General features: G+C 39.4%; 1 protein-coding gene across 1 annotated transcript; it reads left to right on the top strand.

Annotated features, from left to right (window-relative positions):
• The first annotated feature begins 5,580 nt into the window (after positions 1-5,580).
• Positions 5,581-22,323, top strand: c6 (complement component 6). The gene is made up of 18 exons (XM_012877522.3): positions 5,581-5,896; positions 6,130-6,301; positions 6,511-6,667; positions 8,473-8,617; positions 8,693-8,834; positions 9,848-9,986; positions 10,120-10,314; positions 10,433-10,676; positions 12,261-12,383; positions 12,484-12,650; positions 14,936-15,161; positions 17,399-17,567; positions 17,676-17,787; positions 17,903-18,035; positions 18,300-18,494; positions 18,641-18,728; positions 19,515-19,759; positions 21,806-22,323. Exons 2-18 carry the CDS (start codon positions 6,156-6,158, stop codon positions 21,985-21,987), a joined length of 2,808 nt encoding a protein of 935 aa, XP_012732976.2. The 5' UTR covers positions 5,581-5,896; positions 6,130-6,155; the 3' UTR covers positions 21,988-22,323.
• The last annotated feature ends 448 nt before the right edge of the window (positions 22,324-22,771 follow it).

The raw sequence follows: 22,771 nt of genomic DNA, 5'->3' as shown, positions 1-22,771 counted from the left end.
TATATATATATATATATATATATATATATATTAGGGCTGGGCAACGATTAAAATATTTAATCGCGATTAATCGCATGATTTGCCTGATTAATCATGATTAATCGCATTGTATTTACAAACTCCAAGAATGAATTCAAAAGTAGTGTAAAGAGCACTTTTATTTTATGTTCTGCTGCCATATGAACAAAAGTGTTGTAACATTTGTAGCACTTATCAGTAACACATATTTAGTGTAAAGCTCAACTTAGACATGTAAAACAAAAAATAGCAATAATAATAAATTAAAGCTTATTGCCAATGACAGGGAATTCTCTTTATGGGGAAAAAATCTACCAAAAACAGGCAATTTCTGAGGTGAACAGCAGGGAGCAGGCATTACCATTTTATGTTCAATACCAAAGTTTAACTTGGCAGTGGTTACAACTAACTTGTTTCTGTCATATTTGTTGCTGGAAGAACTTTAAACTGAAATGCTTGCTAACTCGATATGCTTGCGTTGCTTGCGTTTATTTGACGTTAACACGCGGTTTTTTGTTGTTGCTTTCTCGCTTGCATATAGTGAATGACAGGGGAAAAACAGTCAAAAACACATGGATACTTTGAAACGAGAAGCGACTTCACCGACGGCGTCTAAGCAGACACCCCCCCGCTCCGCTCCGCACAAAACTTGTTCCGTTCGCCAACTCACCGCCTCGCCTAAGCAAATTCCTGCGGGAAACACCGCCTTCCCCATGTCAGCTTTGTTTTTTTCCGCGTTTTGCTTTAACCAGCCAGCACCTTTCTTCCTCTTTGCATCCGAGGCTGGGCTGACAGCGAGGTTATTGGCGCATTATCGCCACCTACTGTTCTGATTCAAATCCCTACACCACAGCAACAGACCTTCACAAAATAAAAGCATGTGAGCAACATGCGTTAATGCGCGTTAAAGTAAATATCGCCGTTAATAGTCTAATGGATTAACGCAAAATTAATGCGTTAACTTGCCCAGCCCTAATATATATATATATATATATATATATATATATATTGTTCTGTCACTTCTGACATCTATATATATATATATATATATATATATATAACGCGTTAATTTTGCGTTAATTCATTAGACTATTAACGGCGATGTTTATTTTATCGCGCGTTAAAGCATGTTGCTCACATGCTTTCAGTCAGTGTCAGTCAGCAGGCGCGCTGACTGCAGCGCGCTGTCTCACGGCAGCACTCTCCCGCTCCCCCTCCCCTCTCGTACATGCCTCAGCGGCGCCAGCCAATCAGCACGCAGGCTCAGCCTGGCCCGCCCACTCAGCTCTCACACAAACTTAACAAACAAACAGCTGAGAGAGACCGCAGCAGCGGAAAAACATGAACAGGGGAAGTAGCACCGTTTGGTTTTATTTTAATACCGTAAATTAAATCAAGCTGTATGTTTTGTAAAAAGCCGGGTCATTTCAGTGGAAACACAACAAATTTATCTAAGCACGTGAAAAAACATGAAAACGTCGAGCCACAGAAACAGAGAGAGGAGACGAAACTTCTGTCATTGCCCCGACAGACCCACAGACGTCTCTGACTGAGGTGTTTCAGTCCTCCATGGAACATCCAGGTAGATCAGTGGTCATCTTCAGCAGCAGTTCATGTTAACTTTCAAAAGTAGATATTATCTATCATATGTTACTGGAGCCCACACAGAAAATGTAATTAAGACCTTGAAAGAACCCAGTACATATATTAAAAAGTGTTATTTAAGATAAGATAACATTAGCTAATCCTTTTTTTATCCCACTACAGGGAAATTTATAGGATTAAAGCAACAGGCTGGTGCACACAACACAGACAAAATTACATAAGAATTGAAATATATAAGAGGTGGATTAGCGAAAAAACACTGAACATAACATTATTGTTATTATTATTATTATTATTATTATTATTATTATGATTTAATTGTAATAATAAAATAAAAACCACAAAACCCAAAAGGTCAACAGTTTCATGATACATCAAGCTTAGGGACTGGCTAATATACAGCAGGTCAAAAAAGGCCATATTTTAGCTGCAGTACTTGCTGTTCTCTTATGAAGAAAAGATCAACTAGTGCACTCAATTCAATAGATGGGTTGAAAATATCCAGTATAAAATAAGATAAGTGCTACAAATGTTACAACACTTTTGTTCATATTGCAGCAGAACATTAAAATAAAAGTGCTCTTTACACTACTTTTGAATTCATTCTTGGAGTTTGCGCATACAATGCGATTAATCATGACTAATTGGGCAAATTATGCGATTAATCGCGATTAAAAATTTTAATCGTTGCCCAGCCCTAATATATATATATATATATATATATATATATATATATATATATATGGCAAACTACACAATTTCCTTCCACCTCACAACTTCTGACCCTAGTTGTAACATAAAATTCTAACAACATTTGTTGGACTTTGCATCTGTAGTTTCACAGCATTTGAAAAAGTACGTTCATAGGCTGTGGAGACTTCTAAATGGCACTCACTTTAAATTACTCTGTTTGTTTTTTACTATCAGTATTTTTTTTGGTTTATCCTTCAGCTGTCTTCCCTAAAATAAAAATAAAAAATGCTTATTTTTTTCAGTTTTTTTTTTTTTTTTTTTGCATTAGTCTGAAAAATGTGTCAAAAAAAATTAATGCAGACCAAAAACACTGAAATAAACTCTTGTTTGCATCCAGCTGGGGCCATTTTACAACTGAATGTAGAGTAAGCTGTAAATGGTTGTTTGTGCTTATTTTCAGTTTCACTGTAACGTTGCGCTGATGTATGAAATAGCTTCACTCTGTCTCGTTTTTGGCATGTGTGTGATTCAGATTAGGCCTTGTGTTGATGTCTCCTGCAGAGTAGAGGGAAACTGCTACACCTAATGTACAGCTTATGACATTTTATAACAAAATTAAAGTTTTATATATAAGAAACATACTACTTTATGGGATTTTGTTGTTTTTTCTTTCATTCAAGATAAAATCTGATTAATACATCCTTATCTCTACAAAAAACACTGATCACACGTTAATTATCATCACCATGCAGAAATAATTGACCTTAAAGGTCTGATTAAATACTAAAAATCTGCAGCACTCCTGACCGGATGGAGAGCATCTATGAGTTTTCAAGCCTTGGCGTGGATTTTTCATTGGAATTAGGTCACATTATAAAACATTTAGGTTTTGAAAGTACCACAATCTCAACAGATGTTTTAAAAACCTGGATTTTTCAAGTTATAGAAGTTTTTTCTCCATTGGTTCTGCTCGATTGGTTGAACAGTAACATTTAGTTTTGCGTTCAAGTTCAAATCAGAAGATAAAACTTCCTCGTTTGTCACCAACACTTACCTTAAAATCCAATATGGCCGATTTGTGTGTAAAAAACTAGCTACGTTTACATGGACAAACGTATTCGTAATAAAGGGCCGATCGGAATAAAAACTCGTCATGTAAACCTGGGATATGATGATCAGATTAAGCTCATCCGAATGGCATTGTAATCTCAATGAGAGGAGTGTTTTATGCCGATCGATAATCCGATCAACGTTAATATAAACGCTTTTCAGAGTGTGCATGTGCGCCTGACATAAACGTGAAGTATTTCCAAGTTCTTTTGTGGTGGAAATACTTCGGCTAGCAAACCTGTCGGGGCGCCACATACAACCTTTCTATTCAAAAGAATAAAAGAGCTCAAAATCGTTATTTATTCTGTCACATTTCAGCCGTAATTAGAACATTGTGCAAGCCCAGTCTGGACGCTCGGAAGACAAACAAACTCATACACAAATTTGTTTGCATTGATATGATATATGATAACTGCACATATTCTGAATAAAGCCGGGGGCATAGAAACACACATTATGATCGGATTTATTGATTGTGTGCCCGTATAAACGGTACAATCCGATTGTTATTTTTTTCTTTTTTAATCCAAATACATTTCAATCCGATCGTGACATTTTGTGAATGTAAACATAGCTGCATTTGAAGAAAGTTTTGGTCCGCCAGCACAGGTGGCCGATGCGGATGGAAGATTTTAGTTTTTAATTAGGGCAAAATTATTACAAAAAAGTTAAAATCCTACAATTGAAAATCCCAAGTACAACACAAAGTATTCTTCTTTTACAAACATACTTTTACAGTGTCTTTAATTTCATAGTAACATCTATCCAGTGATATTTAATTAGTCTTCACTTGTGCTTTGAATTAAATTATTAAAATTGGCTGATTACAGCAAATGTAAAACAATTGACCCAAATATTGTTCTTATATTGCTTAACATAAAATATTAAAGTTTATTATTGTCAAATTAAATTATTCAAAATAATTTGTAAACTGGATGATCTTCTTTTAATATGACAACTGAGCAAAATCGTTTTTTAAGTTTTGGATCTACAATGATTTACACATTCATTTGCTACAAAAAAAATCTGACTAATTTATTTATTTAAAATTATAATATTTTGTAGGGCAGGTAAAAAAAAAATATATATATATATATTTTTTTTTTGGTTTAAAAAAATTGTAACATTTTTTTCCCTCGCATTGATTTGACTTGACAATTTTGGCCCATGTACCGAAAGGTTTGGAAACCATCCCATAACAGGTTTTTCTCCAGGATGGTCCTGGATTGAGCTCCTTCCATCCTCTGCTGTGGCCCTTTGGCGGCGGATGGCCTAGTGGCTTTACACTGCAAAAAGAGAACTTAAAATAAGTCACATTTTCTTAAAATGAATGTATTTGTCCTTGATTTGAGCAGGTAAATAAGATTATTTGCCAATGGAATGAGTATTTTTACCCCTAAAGTAAGATTATTAGATAAAATGCATTTGAAATAAGATGATGGAGATGAACTGTTCCTATTTTAAGTGCAAAAATCTTATTCCATTGGCAAATAGTCCTATTTACCTGCTCAAATCAAGGAAAAATACTTTCATTTCAAGAAGAATGTTCTTATTTTTAGTTTTTTTTTTTTTTGCAGTGTAGAGAGCTGGGTGCTTGCATCCTGGAGAGGTTGCAAGGTTCTGGGTTTGAATCCCACAAACTGCCACTCTGAGTCCCTGAGCAAGATCCCTGGCATCAGAATGCTGCCCTGCACAGCAGCAGCTCCCTGAAGGATGTGTTAAATGCAGAGGACAAAGTTAATTAGAACGTACGCTGCAAGGACAAATAAAGATAATTAATATTAATGATGCTGCCGTCATCATGTTTCATTATTAGTGGTATTAGTTTTAGCACATATGCCAAGAAGTTCAGTTTGGGTCTCATCTGACCAGAGCGCCTTCCTCCATGTTTGCTTTATCCCCTACATGGCAGTAAATCCTGGAATATTTCCCCACTTAGTCCTCTCGGTTGGTTTCATTCTTCAGAAAGCAGAAATGATCCAAATTGGGCTGAGATGTTTGTTGTACTAAAACCAGGGCCAAGCCCTTGTTTTTGATTGTGCAAAGCCCTGGACTGTGAAAACGCTTGGCCGACTTAAGAAAGCCAGAAACGAGAAGAAACATCCTCCCCCCTCTGGAAGATAAGCTGTCAAGTTTGAGACAAAGAACATCTGGTTTGCATCTCAGCAGTCTGGAAACTCCAGAGCTCCTTCTCTTCCCGTAACAACCAGGAGCAAGAGAGTTAAATCCTCTGATAAGGAGTTTTACATCTAAATTGTTGACGTGCTTTTAGACACTGATTGGTCGGCATGAACTCATAAACAAGATTCCCCTGAGGATCCCTGCGGGTTTATAACCGACCCCAACAGACGGCTCCGACACAGATCTGCCTGCAGCGCAGAGGTCATCAGTTCTCATTTCACTCCCAGCAGACTAAAATTGCAGCAGGTATCTTTCAAAATTCCTGCAGCAGAGGACCTCAGTTCATCTGGTAAGTTAATTTGATATTTTTTTAGCCATGTTCACAGTTCAGTTTTGCCAATTTTCGAGCATTTATTTCATCACTTTATGACTAAAATGCACGTTACTTGCTATGACTTGAACAAAAACCGCAGATGCATTTAAAGCGATTGCTCTGAAAGAAAAAGAAAAGACGAAAAGGAAGTAAAGCAAACATACTGGGTTCCTTATTTCGTTGGATAAAGAGTAAAAAGTTGTTTTCAGAGGTGAAAACAGGTTGAGGTCCAGCGATGGCTCCTTCCAGCAGCTTGATGCTGCTGCTGCAGCTCCTCAGCTGCATGTCGGGCAGCCTGGCCTGTTTCTGCGACCGATACCCCTGGAGCCCCTGGTCCATCTGCACCAACACCTGCAACTACGGCACTCAGACCAGAAGCAGGTGAGAAAGAAAAGACAGAAAACACATTAGAAACTAGAACCACAGAGTTCCACACATGCACACCATACGGTTGGTGTTTTTGCTGATGATGTCAGGAAAATGAGCTGTTGTGCAACAACAAACCAAATTATTTATTGTTGCAAAACCTAATGCAGAGGATGCCAAAAGTGCTTGTATTCAAGATAAATTTCCCTATCTTTCTTCTTCAGGACCTTTCAGTACGATGAGTATTATTGGAAGAACAGCTGCCAACAAATGTGTCCCAGATTTGACACCAGAGGTTGTAACGACCAGGCGTGTCCCATAAACTGCATCCTGACAGAGTTCAGCCAGTGGTCCGACTGCTCGCCCTGCGCCAAGAAGCAGGCAAGCAACACACGACGGCATGAGATTCACAAACTCTTTACTTGCTTTGTTCATACTGCAGATCGCAGACAGGTCGCTTTTAAAGAAAGATGTTTAAAGGAGAGAGCTACAAGTTTAACTCCTCCCGGCCAGTAGGTGGCACACTGTACTGTTTGCCAGCCGGCTGCCAGGTCCATTAGCATTAGCATTATGGTTAGCATTAGCAAACATTTAAATTACCTGCTTAGAAGGAACCTCCACGTGGTTTCTGAGCTCCTTGCTTCCTTAAGTCGGCACCAATGCTCAAAAGCTTGACCGATGTTCCCCTGGTTTTGCTACTTTTTTGGTCCGCTTGAATCTGAGAAATGTAACACAGAGAAGAAGACATTTCTCAGCATTGTCACAGAGATGTGATTTTTTTTTTTTAAACAATTATTTATATAATGTAAAACAGTCTACAAAACCAACTTTCATTATTAGTAGCAACTATGCTGATGCTAGTTTGTCCCAAGACAGGATTTTATAAGGATCAAAGAATAAGATAAAATTAAGTAACTAAATTAAATATGCTCTGAAGGTAGCTGTTACTGAAATCTCAGTCTGGAAAATCAAGGAGAAACTCTCATTCCTGAAGAATGAAGAGATAAGAGGTGGATTAATCCAAATGCAGTTGATTTAAAAAAAAATACAAAACTTTTGATTCTCTGGTTAGAAATCCTTTTGTTGTTATTCTCTCCACAAAGATGACGGTGTATAAACCCATTCATCACACTACCTAACCCCTAAAAACAGAAAGCTGCATTTCTGAGTGAAACCTGGTTTTGCAGCTGTGCTAATAATCATAAAACTAGGGCTGAGTGATTGTTCACAAGGTCTGATGAAATGCCAATAAGCAATGGATACCATTAGCAGCCTCAGTGCCTGCAGTTAGCAGAGGAACGTAGCAACATAGTGGTGTAGATTTTAGGGTTGTTAAAAGTATTGATACTCTGAAAAGTATCAATACGCAAATTCTGTATCCAGATACAATACTAATTTGGCATGATATGGATGCTAAACATTTTAGCATATGAGGCGAACAAAGAAGGAAAACCTGTGAGCAAGCCTGTGAGCAAATAATTTAATCCATTAAATATATTACTGATGTTAGTGCATTAATGTTCTGTGATTAGCTGTGGCTAGCATGCTACTAGGCATGTGTTATTTATTCCGCATTTATTTGCACACTTATTTAAAGCTTGTAAAGTGCCTTGAGATGATGTGTTGTAAATTGCCGCTTTATAAATAAAATTTAATTGAATGCTGAGATTGAAAAAGGTGAGTTTTTCATATTACTAAAATATTTTTTATGCCTTTAATTATATGTCTATTTTTTATCTCCATGGTATCAAAAATGGTATCGACTATCGAATATTTTCCTGGGTATCGATATTGAGTTTGGAATTTTAGTATTGTGACACCCCTAGTTTTATTATTATACCTTTATTTCTACAGGCAAGTCATTAAGAACAAGTTCGTATTTACAATGGCGGTCTGACAAGTGGAGTACAGCTACTACTAAAGTAGTAACTTTGTTTAAAAAGGTAAACTGAAGTATAAAAACGGACAGAAGTTTTATTTACTTGAATACTTAAGGAAAGCTTGAGTGGATTTGTTTTACATTGCAACATTTTACTTGACTTCCCCATGAGAATTTCTCCCTGATTGTCCAAACTGAGGGCAGATCAACATCTGGCTGCACCTTCGTCAACATCTCTTCTTTTTTGTTCATTGATTTTTGTCTTCTTGTATGCTGCTATTTATTTTTGGTTCACCCCACTCATTAGTTTCGGACTCGGTCTGTTGTGAGGCCTTCCCAGTTCGGTGGATCAGAATGCAGCCAAGAGCTGACGGAGGAAAGGCCTTGCTACCCTTCCAAAGAGTGCCAGTTACCACCTGTGGACTGTAAAGACCGCTTCAAGTGTGAAAATGGCAAGTAGACCTAAAATGGGACATATTTCCTTTGCAGTAATTGTCAGCTGTGCTCAAAGATTCTTCCCGCCGCAGGGCGCTGCATCGACTCAACGCTGACGTGTAACAAACAGAACGACTGTGGGGATAACTCAGATGAGAGGGACTGCGGCACCTTTAAAATCGTCTGTCCCACTGAGAAGAGAGTGGCCCCTGGGGCTGATCTGGTTGGAAATGGGTACAACTGTTTTTATCAAAACTGCTAATGCCCCATATAGAAGTGTGTGGTGGTGTATTTTTCCTATTATTATCCTACTTTAAACAAAGCGGTACCAGGGGTCTTCTATTCTAACCTGACCCTAGCTAGCTGTATGTCGCTCCACCTAGCTTCACTCACATCCATCTGGGACCTCTCCCATAAAAGTGATTTCTCCAACTAGTTTTATTGTCCAGCCAATCAGGACGCAGGGCTGGCATTTCATAGATGTGACATAGTGGAGATGCGACCGTAAAAAAAAACAATGGCGGCTCGCGTCGAGGAAGCAAGCTTTAACATTGATGCTGCTATTTCTTCCGTGTTGTCCAATCTACCTAATATTGTTTCATTAAAAGAACATCAGAGAACGCCTCTGAAGGCTTTTGTTGGTGGAAACCATGTTTTCCCCCTTCTCCCGACCGGATTTGGCAAGTTTTGTTTTCCGGGGCGCGCCCGTGGCAGTTAGCAGTTAGCGGTTAGCGTGAACCATGTTAGGAGGCCTTTAGTCCTTAACGCGGTCGCGCCAGGATCGACTCCGACCCGCGGCGCTTTGCCGCCTTTCTTCCCCCCTCTTCCTGTCAGCTCACTGTCAATAAAACGCGTGCCACTAGAGCCGCAAACACGTAAAAAAAAAAAAAAAGAAAATTTTGTTTTTTCCTGCGTCTTTCTCATCAGCATCACGGGTTAGCTTCGGTGTGACTGGTTGAAATAGAAAGTCGATAAAGATGACAGACAAGTGGCTTATCCAATCAAATGCGAGGATTTTTGATAAGGCCCAGCCTTCTGAAACGCCATTCCTATGGAGAGGTCCCAGATGGATGTGAGTGAAGCTAGGCGGAGAGAAATCTATATGGCTAGGGTGAGGTTACTTCTTTTCTAGTTTACGCCATGTTTCTTCTTCACATCTAATCTAATCCGAAGTACAAAGCACTGAAAAATAAAAAGCACTTCTGACACATAACAAATAATTTCCTTTTCCTGCTTTGGGGCCGTAGTTTTGATGCCCTGGCAGAGGCGTCGAGGGGAGCGGTGCTGGACAACATGTTTATGGGAGGAAGCTGCATCATCAAGCGGCCGCAAAGCACTACCCTCTACCATCGAGTTCCACACAACTTTAAAACCTTTGAGATTAAGGTAGTCTTGGTAGTCTAATTTTAAATCTTTTCCCTCTCATTGGATGCTGAGAAAAGTTGTTCCTTTATCTTGGGAAAAGAATTCACCTTTTTTTAACTATCTCAGATTTACTAACGATGTTATTGTGCTTTAGGTTGGGGTGGTGGAAGACTTCAGCACGGACCCCCAGCCGCTGGTGTCTGAGTCCATCGAGACCAAGAGAACTTCTGAAATGGAACGAGGCACCCAAGATCCAACAGGCTTTCTGTTTCTTTTATTTTACTTACATCGTTCTTCCAGGTCAAACCTTGTCTCTAGCAAGGAAGCCTTTGAGGCTTCAAAGAAAAAGGTGATTTTTAATCCTAAATCCACACAACTTGTTAACAAAGTATTTGGAAGTACAAGTATATGGCTTCTACAGTGCAACTTACAACACTAACATAAGTTCGTATCCAACCCTTTTGCAGGACTCCAAGTTTTTCCGAGTGCATCAAATTCTACCGGTTTCCACGTTTACGGTGAAGGATCCTCAGGACGTTGTCCTTTCGCTGCCATTCCTCCAGTTCCTTCATGCTCTCCCTCTCGATTACAACTACGCCCTCTACAGGGAAATCTTCCAGCGCTTTGGCACACACTACTACAGCTCAGGAAAACTGGGAGGCCACTATGACCTACTGTACCAGTACAGCCGAGAGGAGCTGAAAAGTTCAGGTGAAACATCACACCTGGTGTCCAAAGTATAAAATGACACTGTACACCAGTTGTACTACTAGAGGTAACATTAATAGCATTTAAAAAAATCATGTTTTAGGGTAAAGATTTTTTATTTCTGTTCTAAACTACCTTACACAGGGTAGTAATTTCAGTCAAGGTGATCCATCCATCCTAAGTCTTCAGGAGATCAGGGTTCAATAAAATACAAATAACTGTTTTAGGAAGATATATAATGTCCTGCAAGCAGGTTCTTGGTTTGCCAACACAGTCTCCACACTGTAGGAGGTCCCCAGAAATCTCAAAAGGGAGCAACCAAGATGCCTCCTGATGTCATTAGTGAACCACCTCAACTGACTTTTGTTCATGTGGAGGAGCAGCATCTATCTATTCCCATTGAGCTCCTTCTTTTGGTCTTGATCCATATCTGGATTCATATGGATCAAGACCAAAACAAGGACCCATGTAGACACACCAGTAAATGGAGAGCTTCATTGCAGACCCTATTCCAGCTATCTATCTCTCTCTCCATACTACCATCATAAACAAGTCTTCTCCTTGCCTTGCCTTGTCTGTCCTGAGATCTCCTCCCTGCCTGAAAATAATCCAATGCTGGCATCCACGAGACATCCAATTTAGATTCGTGAACCATTCAGAACAAGCTCAGTTTTGTGCTGGAAATATTACCACAGCTCTTCCTTCTTATATTCAAGGATCTTAAAAGCAACCCTGGTGTCCCATAATCTTGCAGCACTTCCTGCAAAATATTTAAAAAGGACAAAGTTGTACCCGCGATAGCTGCAGGACACACTTTCCACAAAAAAATGAAGACCACTACTCCACCTAATTAGGTTTTACCAATCAAAATGTTGCTCCTAAAATGCACCAGGATAGGTTTTTCGTTAAAGCTTTGTTTCCAGAAATTCACATTGGTGAGTAAAGCTAGAGTCAGCTACAATGAACAGCTAACCGCTAAGCTAACCGCTAAGCTAACCGCTAGGCTAACCGGATACATAAACACTAGAAGTGCGCATGTGCAGCTAGCAAGCAGAAACTCAGAAGGAACGAGCACGCACACAGACATTATGTGAGCACGTCAGACTGATTGGCATGTAGGACAACCAGTAGATAAGGAGATTCCCCCACAGCTTGAGGGACAGAGGGGGTGAGAGCAGGAAAAAAACTATGAGAAATCTCTGTTCTTCGGACCAAACGGCAGAGACTGGTTGTAGTTTTTACAGCGCTACAGCTCCCACAGAGAATGTTTTTTTAACCTTCTTTTTCTGAATACATAATGTATTTACTACTTTTAGGATGGAAGGGCGATTTTACCCAGTATTACAAAAAGTGTTTCTGAACAGGATTACCACCTGTAGCTTTAAGGGCCATATAGCTTAAACCTATAAACCAACAGAACCAATTAAATTGTGCAATAAATTGTTCCCTTCAAATACCACCTGAAATAACGCTGATATACAATGTATATTTTAATTTAATTCCTGTTCAAAATAACTTGAAAGGTTTTGCTTGGATATTGTGGTAGTGTGCTATATCAGTTTCTATCTGTACCTTTTTATCTGACAGGTGAAACAGAAGAGCACATCAAAGGCTGCCTGAGGCGAGATACCGGCTGGACTGTAATTCTCTACACTGAATACAGCAGCGTATCCAGATGCACAAATAACCGGATGACTGAAAAATATCATGGTTACGTCTGAAGTGTGGCAGGGAATGAGTTTTCCCTGATTTGCACGTTCCTCCTTTGGTTCTTCTCTTTGCTCATTTGCTCTTCTTTTCTCTTGTCCAGGGTCGTACATCCAGGCCTCAGAGAAATCCTTCTCCATGACAAGAGGCGGTCGAGTCAGGGAGGCGTCCGCTCTAACCTGGGAAAGACAAGGTCCTGCTCCGGACAAGACATCCTACAAGAACTGGGCCAAGTCTGTGCTTGAAAACCCTGACCTGGTGGATTACAAGGTATGGATTTCCTGTGTATCATTAATCTTAAATTTGGTTTAGTCCTCTTGAAATATGGTTGTGCAGAGTAGCGATAAGCTGTCAGTGTCTTACCGGTTGTAGATAACAGCCGAAGAAACCCAAGAATCCCACTTTAGGGCAGTGGTTCTCAAACCTTTTCTTTTTGTGCCCCCTGAAAAGAATGAAAAGTATTTCCCTATGAGGCCACACCCCACAGTTTGACAACCACTGTTTTTGGCAATGGTTCTCAAATAGTGAGCCACGCCTCCTATGGGGGCGTGAAGGTAGTGCAGGGGGGCACAATAACAGCCTTTCCTTTTTTAGCCACCATATACAGGCTTTTTAAAGGTATACTATGCAACCGGGGTTGATTTTCCAGCGAGGCTCCCCCAAGAGGGCGAAAGTAAAAGTGCACTGTCGTAAAGATGCTCAGCTGTTCTGGTTTCTCCATCAATGCAGGCGCGGTTGTTTTGAGCTTAGCAGACAGGCGAACGCAACGAAAAGTGGAAAAAACGGCAGTACAAACAATGACTAACACAGTGAAGGTATGAACATCAAGCTTCTTGCAGCGCTATCTTGGCGAGGCGGTCGCCGCCGCCTCGCCAAGCCGCGACCGCCGCCGCCTCGCCAGTTTTATTATTATTATTTATTTTTTTTTTTTTTATGTTGGCGAGACGCTACCGCCACCGCCTCGCCAAGCCGCAGCCGCCGCCGCCGCGGTAGCGTCTCGCCAACATAAAAAAAGATTATAATAATAATAATAATAATAATAATAATAATAATAATAATAATAATAATAAAACTCGATATGCTTGCATGTTTATTTGACGTTAAACTTTGCACCGCTGACCGGCTGAGCGGAGCGGCGCGCATATCGAGTTAGTTTTATTTTTTTATTATTATTTTTTTGGAATGTCGGCGAGGCGGTAGCGTGAGGGAAACCCTACAATGTTACTTACAATCGCATCAGCAGAAACACGAGGTCCGCGTCAGCCTTGCAGCCTTCTATGTTCACCCGTGTACGACTCCTCTCTCTGTCCAGAGCCCTTTTCCTCTTTCTTGCCTGCTCCAACATGGGCTTTCGCTGTTTTCTCGCTGGTTCCGCCATGATAACTGCACAAATATCGCCACTGCGCTAGCACCGAGCACACCTTTCACTGCGGGCGTATAGCAGTTCTCGCCGTAAAGCAAGACCGACTCTCGCGATGCACACGAGACTACTGAGCCTGTGTGTGCGGGCCGACTGCTCCTGCAATTGCAAGTACGGTATTTCCCCCACAGACCACCAGGGCGGCTGAGAAAACCTTAGTTCAACCTGAAATGACTCATTTAATCATCCAAAACGGTATGGAACATATTAATTAACTGAAAAATGTTGCATAGTATGCCTTTAAATCTTTCTAAATATGAAAACAGCACCCCCTGCTGTTTGGTATGTACCTGCATCAGTAGTATGATGCATACTATTAATAAACTCCTAAAAAAAGGATAAAACTTGATGTAACTCAAGTTTTTAATTGCCTGATATTATTTTTTGCCATATTTTAAAAGTTGACTGCAGGTACAAGTCGAGCTAAAAGCCATATTGTTGTTAGTATTATATAGTTAACAAGTGTGGCAATGTTGAAACATTCTAGGTGTTAGAAACCAGTGTTATATGTTATAAATTAAACATAAGTTATACGTTTTAAAAGGGATTCTGGGTAATCTTTAATGCATTAAAACAGAAAACAATAAAAGTTAAATTTTTGACTCATTTTGTAGGGATTGGGTGGATGGGGCTGAAAAGTTTCCCTTTTTCTTAGGGAGGCGCAACAGAAAACATTTGAGAGCCACTGGCTTTCAGGAATTAGGGAGCAATTATGTGAGTAGCATGGTTGCCTTGCAGCAAGAAGGTCCTGGGTTCAAATCTCGAGCTTGGGATCTGCATGTAGTTTGGATATTCTCACTGGGTACTTCAACTTTATTAACTCCAGTTTAAAAACACGGTTAATAGTTACTCTAAATGTCCCTCTGGTATGGGAGGGTGTGCACATGGTTGTCTGTCCTGTGCCTTTGTGAAGACATGCACCAGCCCTCCCTGCAACCCTGCAAATACAGCCAGGTATAAATGATGGATGGCAGACAAGTAGATGTAAATGAAAACAAAGGCCAGAACAAAGGATCTCCCAAAATGGCTGTTGTTGCCAAGTGGTCCATATGATCTAGTCTAATCTAATAATTCAAATAAAAACCCTCTGCTGCAGAAGAGATACTGATTATTATCCATGCTTGTGTTTGTTCAGTTGCTTCCCATCATAGATCTAGTGCAGGGAATTCCCTGTGCTGTCACAAAGAGGAGAAACCTGAGGAAGGCTCTGCTGCAATACCTGGAGGATTTTGATACCTGCAAGTGTGCCCCCTGTCCCAATAATGCCAGGCCGGTTCTCTCCGGTACCGAGTGCAAGTGTGTTTGCCAGACAGGAACTTTCGGTACCAACTGTGAGAAAAGGGCACCTGACTTCACATCAGGTATGCAGCATTTGTAGTAACAAGCACATTTAGGACAATGTTGTATTTCTTAATATTTGAAATAATAACTGAAAATGTATGGATTACTTAGGGGTCAGTTTCTTATTGCAGGTTCTGAAGGAGTCTGGTAAAATTTACTGTGTTTATTGGAATGTAAGGCGCACTTTTTTATATATAGTTTAGCCAATCCTGTGACTTATATTCAGGTGTGACGTATATGGCAAATCATACTGACCAACATGATCCAAGGAGTAAACATTACCATCTATAGCCACAAGAGGGCGCTCTAGGCTTGTGAAAACCATCCTTCTCCTGTGACACTTAACTTATAGACAACAAAGACTGAACACGTTTATATGCTATTTTGCTGTTTCAGTCTGCATTTACGCAGCAGAGCGTTGCGTGGTGCAGCTCGTAGGACCCAGACCGAGACAGAACTCTGTTACTGGGCTGTCTGTGAAGCTAATAGCTGCTAGCGCTAGCTTACAGCTCTGTTGTCTGGGCGGTTTACAACTTCGCTGATGAACGTGAGCTTTGTGTTGCTCTGAAACATCCATGTTGAACTGTTAGCTTAGCACGTAGCACCGTTACTCTCACGGTCTAATTTCAGCAGAAGTTTGACAACTTTCAAATGCGCTGGATAAAAACCTGCTACTTGGAGTTGCTAATTTAACCCATTCACCCTCGCAGGTATGTTCCGCGTTATTCTTCCTGTTGTGGATGCAGCTGTTTAATTTAATATGTTGGTTTACCAGATTAAATGTCAGTTTTTGGGTTGGATAGTGTGAAATAAATGTCTAAATAAATGCATATAGTCCGTAATGACTTATAAATGTTTTTTTTTCCTCTTTATGACTCATTTTCTGACGGATGCAATTTATATTCCAGAGCGGCTAATAGTCCCAAAAATACGGTAATAAATCAATTTAAGTCGCTGAATGGGTCATGTGACCTAGAGCACCACTATAGGTCACATGACTCATTTTAAGATACAGCAGTCTGAGTTTAGACAGCTGTAGCAATAAAACAAAGCAGATGTGACGCTTACACGAATCAGAATCAGACATACTTTAATAATCCCAGAGGGAAATTACTTAGATGAGACATATTTCTGGTTTTCTGATGTATGATGTAATCTAGAGGGTGAACAAGGCTTCATCATTCCAAGAGACTCCATGACTTCTCAATCTCCTGATCCAAATGTGTATGCTATCTGATTCCAAAACGCAGAGGGAGACTGTTTAATTTAGCCACAGTGCAGTGCTGTCAGTCTCACTAAAGGCAAAATGTTCTCTACCTAAATCTATAAAGTGATCTGCTTGACTTCAGGTCATCTCTTGACTGATCAACTACTTCAGACAGTTATAGTAAAAAAAACACTAAAATATCATGTTTAATCTTGATTCTTACGACTTAATGGCGTAAAGTTAAAGTGTTTTACCTTTTCAAGCTAATAAGTTTAAAAGAGCAATAAGCAAAATTTCCTTACTTGGTGCTCTGTTGAGTGCTGTCTGTAGACCAAAACAAGATGTGTGGCAAGCCACGCTTCTCTCTAGCCCCAAAATCTAAGCACTACCAGTTATCTGCTTCAATTTTACAGATTTTGTCTAGAAACAGAATGCCCTGAATGTTCATGAGGATCTCTGGCTTATCCGACATCGGGCTGCATTTAACAATGCTAACTGTGTTAGCTGGGCTACCAACTATTCGTCTAACAAGACTGTAACCGCAACAAGACAAGCTTTTGACGTCACGCTGTTACTCACCTGTCTGGAGGAGAAAAGCTAGCTCCGAGTCAAAATGGAGCTGTTTCTGCTCTCCATCTTCTAAACGCGACGCCATTGTTAATCCTCATTTTGTCTCTTTGCTTATCTGACAACTTCTTTGCCAAAGACCAGTGTTTTGGTTGGAATAACTGGTCCTGATTGCGGGTGAATGTGGCGGCCGCGGTAGCATTTTAAGTGGAGGGTAGGGAGGTGCTAAGCCCTGATTGGCTACTGTTCACATGCATGTATGTGGACGCAAGAGACAAGAGGACGACACAAAGAGATAGTGTGGGACGTCATTCCATACTCCATCTAAAAATATACCTTCAGTTCTTCACAAAATAATTTTTTTTGTTTTGTTATTTCAACCTAAAAATAGTGAAATTTCCCTTATTGCTCCTTTAAGTATGAATCTAATTGTACTAAAGTTTGGGAAAGTTTATGTTGAAAATTATTTTTTGTTTTTGACAGAGGCAGTGGATGGTTATTGGAGCTGCTGGGGGCCGTGGAGTGGCTGTGGGGGCTTCATGAAGAGACATCGAACGAGGAAGTGCGACAACCCTGCTCCCCTCAGAGGAGGTCAACCCTGCGATGGTCCGAACAGAATGGAGGAACCATGTTCCGTCTCCCTTTTTGAAAGGTAGGACCTACGGCGAGTCAGATGAAACATTCCCTTTGATAAGGAGTGTTGTAACTCTTCACGTTTAGGGTTTGTAAAGAGCTTCCTGGTTCGGGTTTTTTTGTGCAGGCAGGAGTCCTGTGACAATGATGACGACTTCACTGTGGGATGGAAGGATGAGCTGCCGCCTGGGGTGGAGGGCTGTTTGAGACCCCAAAGGCCGACGAACAGCTTCCTAAGGGTAAAAAAAAACAACACATCAAATGAACGAGATGCTCACAAAAACATGTTTATACACTGAATATGAATATAGATCCTTTGCACTTCTATGGCCAACCTTTGTTTCATTCTGACAGAAATCTAAACAGTATTACAGCTTTGGTGAGGATGAGGAGTTCCAGTGCTTCACCGGCTTTGAACTGGAGGGTTTCCAGTTCATCAACTGTCTTCCAGACGGAACCTGGAGTCAACCAACAGGGAGATGCATCAGTAAGTCTCTTTTCTCCCCACATCCAGGGGCGTCAGCCCAGAACGGTTCAAACGTTGAGTCTAATCATTGCTTTCATTTACAGCTACATCTAAAACTAAGTAGAACATTGACAACAAGTTTAATTTTTCTTTTTTCTTCTTTTCAGAAAGTGAAACTAATATGTTATATTTAGATTTTTGATTTGATTTATTTAGTCGAAAGGGGACAGTGCAATTTAATAAAACACATGAAATTCCTAAAAACTGCCGTCTTCTTACATCTAGGGAAGCTTTGTGTTGCTCCAGAGGTCCCAGAGAACATGGAGCTGTATCCCGCCAAAGCAGTGTACCGGGTGGGCGAATCGTTTGGCTTTAACTGCAACGAGACGGGCCTGATGCCGATGCCCAGCGGCATCTACAGGTGCAGCAGCAAACTCACCTGGGAGCCGCCGATCCCTGCAGAGCTCCGCTGCACAGACGGTTGGTTAAAAGTCTGATCACACTATTTACGAAGGCACTGGAGACCCTTAAGAATTTATAAAGCTGTCTTGTTCATGTGTTTTATTTTTTGGAGGTAAATCCCACCAGTTAAATATATATATAATATATATTTTTCCTGTGCTTAGAGCAACCCTTTGTTCCCGGGGATCAGTGCGGCCCAGGGCAGAAGCTGCAGGGATCTCGCTGTGTCTGCATCGAACGGGAGAGCTGTCTGTAAGTTAGTCTACTGTTTTTTTATGATTCTTAAAACCTCTAAAGCCAAAACAATTTTTTTTAGTTATTGCTCTTTTTAACATTTCTCTTCCAAGCAGCCATTTGTTTCCAAGCAGCCATTTGTTTTCACGCCTTCAGTTCTCCAGAAGCCTTTTAAAGGTTTTGCTCTTATTTCCTTTTTTGGGTAAATATGACAAATATTCCAAAGATAACATAGTTTGACAGGCAGAATATATATATATATATATATATATATATATATATATATATATATATATATATATATATATATATATATATATATATATATATATATATAGTTTCATGTCTTCTTTTGTTATCAGTTTGGTCACGTTCCTCATTATTGAAACCCAAGCGGCTCAGAATGCTGCTAAATACAGAGAATGGATGAAACAACAACCAATGTGCAAAGAAACAGTTTGAAAGACTGTCAAAAAACCTAAAGATTTACAGTAAAGCCTGGCTGCTTTGAAGGAAAATGGGGAGTTTTGGCCCAGAGCAAAGTGTTTGCGTCCTGGAGCAGATGCAGGTTCCCTGGTTCAAATCCCACAGACTGCCACTCTTAGTCCCTGAGCAAGACCCTTAGTACCAAAATGATCCCTGGGCGCCACACAGTCGCAGCCGACTGCTCCCTGAGGGATTGGATTAAATGCTGTGGACATATTTGGCTGGAATATATATTGCAATGACAAATAAAGACTATTATTATGATAACTGTTTTAAAAATGTACAAAAATCTGATCTGTGGTGAATACCCGTGTTCAGTTCACAGTCGGCGAGTCTCTGCATCCTGAACGTAAACCTGGATGTAGCCGTGTCGATGTCGCTGTGCTCCTTCCACGCGGGCCGTTGTCACGGCGACCCGCTCTTCTTCATCAGCGAAGGCCTGTGTGACTCGGTCGAACCGTCCGTGCTGAACAAGGCCAAGTTCAGAGCCAAGATGTCGCCTCAGAGCTCTTTGCACGTGCCCTGCAACCTGGACACCTGCTACGAATGGGAGACCTGCACCGGTGAGCGTGTCTGCTTTTACTCTCAGCCTCCTCGCTGACTTGGACTTTACCGTCAACCAGTAGCTTTTGGTAGCTTTGCGCTGTGTTACGGAAGCGTATTGCATTCACCAAAGAAAAAAAAAAATCAGAAAGGTTATCTCATAATTATGTGATCCAGATCTTGTAATTATGAGATCTATTCTCATAATTTCTAGAAAAGATGTCATAATCTTATCTCGGAATTATGAGATAATATGTCATGATAATGAGATCCGGATCTCATAATTATGACATATTATCACGTAATCATGAGATGTTTTCCCATAATTACAATATAAGATGTCATGATTACGAGATAAGGTGTCATAATTATGACAAAATATGCCATAATTACAAGATAAGATGTCATATTTATGACTAAATATGTCATAATTACAATATAATATGTCATAATTATGAGATCCTGATCTCATAATTATGACATATTATCGACATATTATCTTTTCCCATAATTGCGAGATAAGATGTCATAATTAAGAGGAAAATATCTCATAATTACAATATAAGATGTCATAATTACAAGATCCTGATCTCAGTATTATGAGATATTTTCTCATAATTACGAGATAAGATGTCATAATTATGAGATCAGGATCTCATAATTATGACAAAATATGTCATAATTACAAGATCCTGATCTCAATATTATGAGATCTTTTCCTATAATTATGAGATAAGATGTCATAATTATGAGATCCTGATCTCATAATTATGACATATTATCACGTAATCATGAGAGCTTTTCCCATAATTGCGAGATAATATGTCATAATTATGACAAAATATGTCATAATTACAATATAAGATGTCATAATTACAAGATCCTGATCTCAGTATTATGAGATATTTTCCCATAATTACGAGATAAGATGTCATAATTATGAGAAAATTTGTCATAATTACAATATAAGATGTCATAATTACAAGATCCTAATCTCAATATTATGAGATCTTTTCCCATAATTACAAGATAAGATGTCATAATTATGAGATCCTGATTTCATAATTATGACATATTATCACGTAATCATGAGATCTTTTTCCATAATTACGAGATAAGATGTCATAATTATGACTAAATATGTCATAATTACAATATAAGATGTAATAATTACAAGATCCTGATCTCAGTATTATGATATATTTTCCCATAATTACGAGATAAGATGTCATAATTATGAGAAAATTTGTCATAATTACAATATAAGATGTAATAATTACAAGATCCTAATCTCAATATTATGAGATCTTTTCCCATAATTACGAGATAAGATGTCATAATTATGAGATCCTGATCTCATAATTATGACATATTATCACGTAATCATGAGATCTTTTCCCATAATTATGAGATATAATGTCATAATTATGACTAAATATGTCATAATTACCATATAAGATGTCATAATTACAAGATCCTGATCTCAGTATTATGATATATTTTCCCATAATTACGAGATAAGATCTCATAATTATGACAAAATATGCCATAATTACAACATCCTGATCTCAATATTATAAGATATTTTCCCATAATTACGAGATAAGATGTCATAATTATGAGATCCTGATCTCATAATTATGACATCTTATCACGTAATCATGAGATCTTTTCCCATAATTACGAGATAAGGTGTCATAATTATGACAAAATATGTCAGAATTACAATATAAGATGTCATAATTACAAGAACCTGATCTCAGTATTATGAGATCTTTTCTCATAATTACAAGAAAAGATGTCAAAATTATGAGATATTACCTCATAATTATGAGATCATTATCTCGTAATTATGAGATATTGTCTCATAATTATGAGATCAGCATCTCGTAATTATGACATAAGCTGCCTGATTGTTTTTTTCTTTAGTGAATGCAGTACGCCTCCGTACTCTGCTGGGTAATGCTGCAAGAACACATGTACGGAAGCCAAGTTTGGGAATTCAATGAGCAGAAATAAGGTTTACATGTCAGACAACCAGCCTAACTTTCATTTATGTCTTCAAGCCTCCAAAAAGTGCCAGTGCAAAACTGCTCTGGAATGCGCCAGAACCTCGGACCACATGTTCTGCGTGAAGCGGAAAGGGACCCAGGTGACCCGAAGCTTGAGCCTCTGCGCTCTGGGAGCCACCACATGCATCGGTTATGAGTTTGAAATTGTCAATGAGGGTGTTTGTGCAACAAGATGATGGTCCAACTAAACTTCCTGCAGCTCTGTGCTCTAATTTTACTACAAGTGATGTTTAAAAAAATGAGTTAAAAGCTTTTTGACGATAGTTATGCATTGTTGTTTGTCCTGTGTGTGTCTCTGCGTGGCCCTGTGATGGACTGGCGACATGTTGAGGGGTTTTTTCTGGCTCTGGCCCAATGACCGCTGGAGATAAGCACCATCCCCCACGCCTCTGCAGGAATGAGCCATTATAGCGATGCATGGATGCACACGGATAGTTTAAATCATTTAAATCTGTCTCACAATGTTCTGTTTTTACTCTGCAGTGCAAATAAAACTTGATGTTGAAAAAGAATCTGGATGTTTTTGTTGTTTCCAAAGTGATGCTTTCATACGTTTCTGTATGTCTCAAATTCCACACATTACAGGCAAGAATTTAACATTTAATTTGGGCTTATTTATATCTTTCTACAGTTTTTTTTCCAAATTAGATATCCACCATGCCTCAATGTATTTAAAACAGGAATTAGGTCCATGGGTTTTATTTCATGATGGATTTCCTCTATTTTTTCCAGACTAACTTATAGATGGAAAATCTAATAATGTCACCTAAAATGAGGAGAGGAAGGCGGATGTAACTTGAGACAAGTAAAGGTGGAGATAAATAAAACATTTCTACCACCTTCTGTACGTTGTATGCCAATGAAGACCGCTTTGCGTCTTTCTGTGGGAACGTTGCTCCAGTATTTCCAGGTCTAAATTCAAACTTTGGCAAATACTCCTTTTGATTTCATTCGTGTAAT

The sequence above is a fragment of the Fundulus heteroclitus genome, chromosome 8 (genome assembly GCF_011125445.2).
Source record: "Fundulus heteroclitus isolate FHET01 chromosome 8, MU-UCD_Fhet_4.1, whole genome shotgun sequence".
NCBI lineage: Eukaryota > Metazoa > Chordata > Actinopteri > Cyprinodontiformes > Fundulidae > Fundulus > Fundulus heteroclitus.
This window is presented reverse-complemented; position numbering and strand designations above follow the sequence as displayed.

Bases quoted from the DNA above. Each gene is read 5' to 3' on its own strand.
- c6 (XM_012877522.3), top strand. From the start codon at position 6,156: ATGGCTCCTTCCAGCAGCTTGATGCTGCTGCTGCAGCTCCTCAGCTGC. The intron at 17,568-17,675 runs GTAGGACCTACG...TTTTTTGTGCAG, and splicing joins TCCGTCTCCCTTTTTGAAAG to GCAGGAGTCCTGTGACAATG. The intron at 18,729-19,514 runs GTAAGTTAGTCT...ACCCGTGTTCAG, and splicing joins ATCGAACGGGAGAGCTGTCT to TTCACAGTCGGCGAGTCTCT.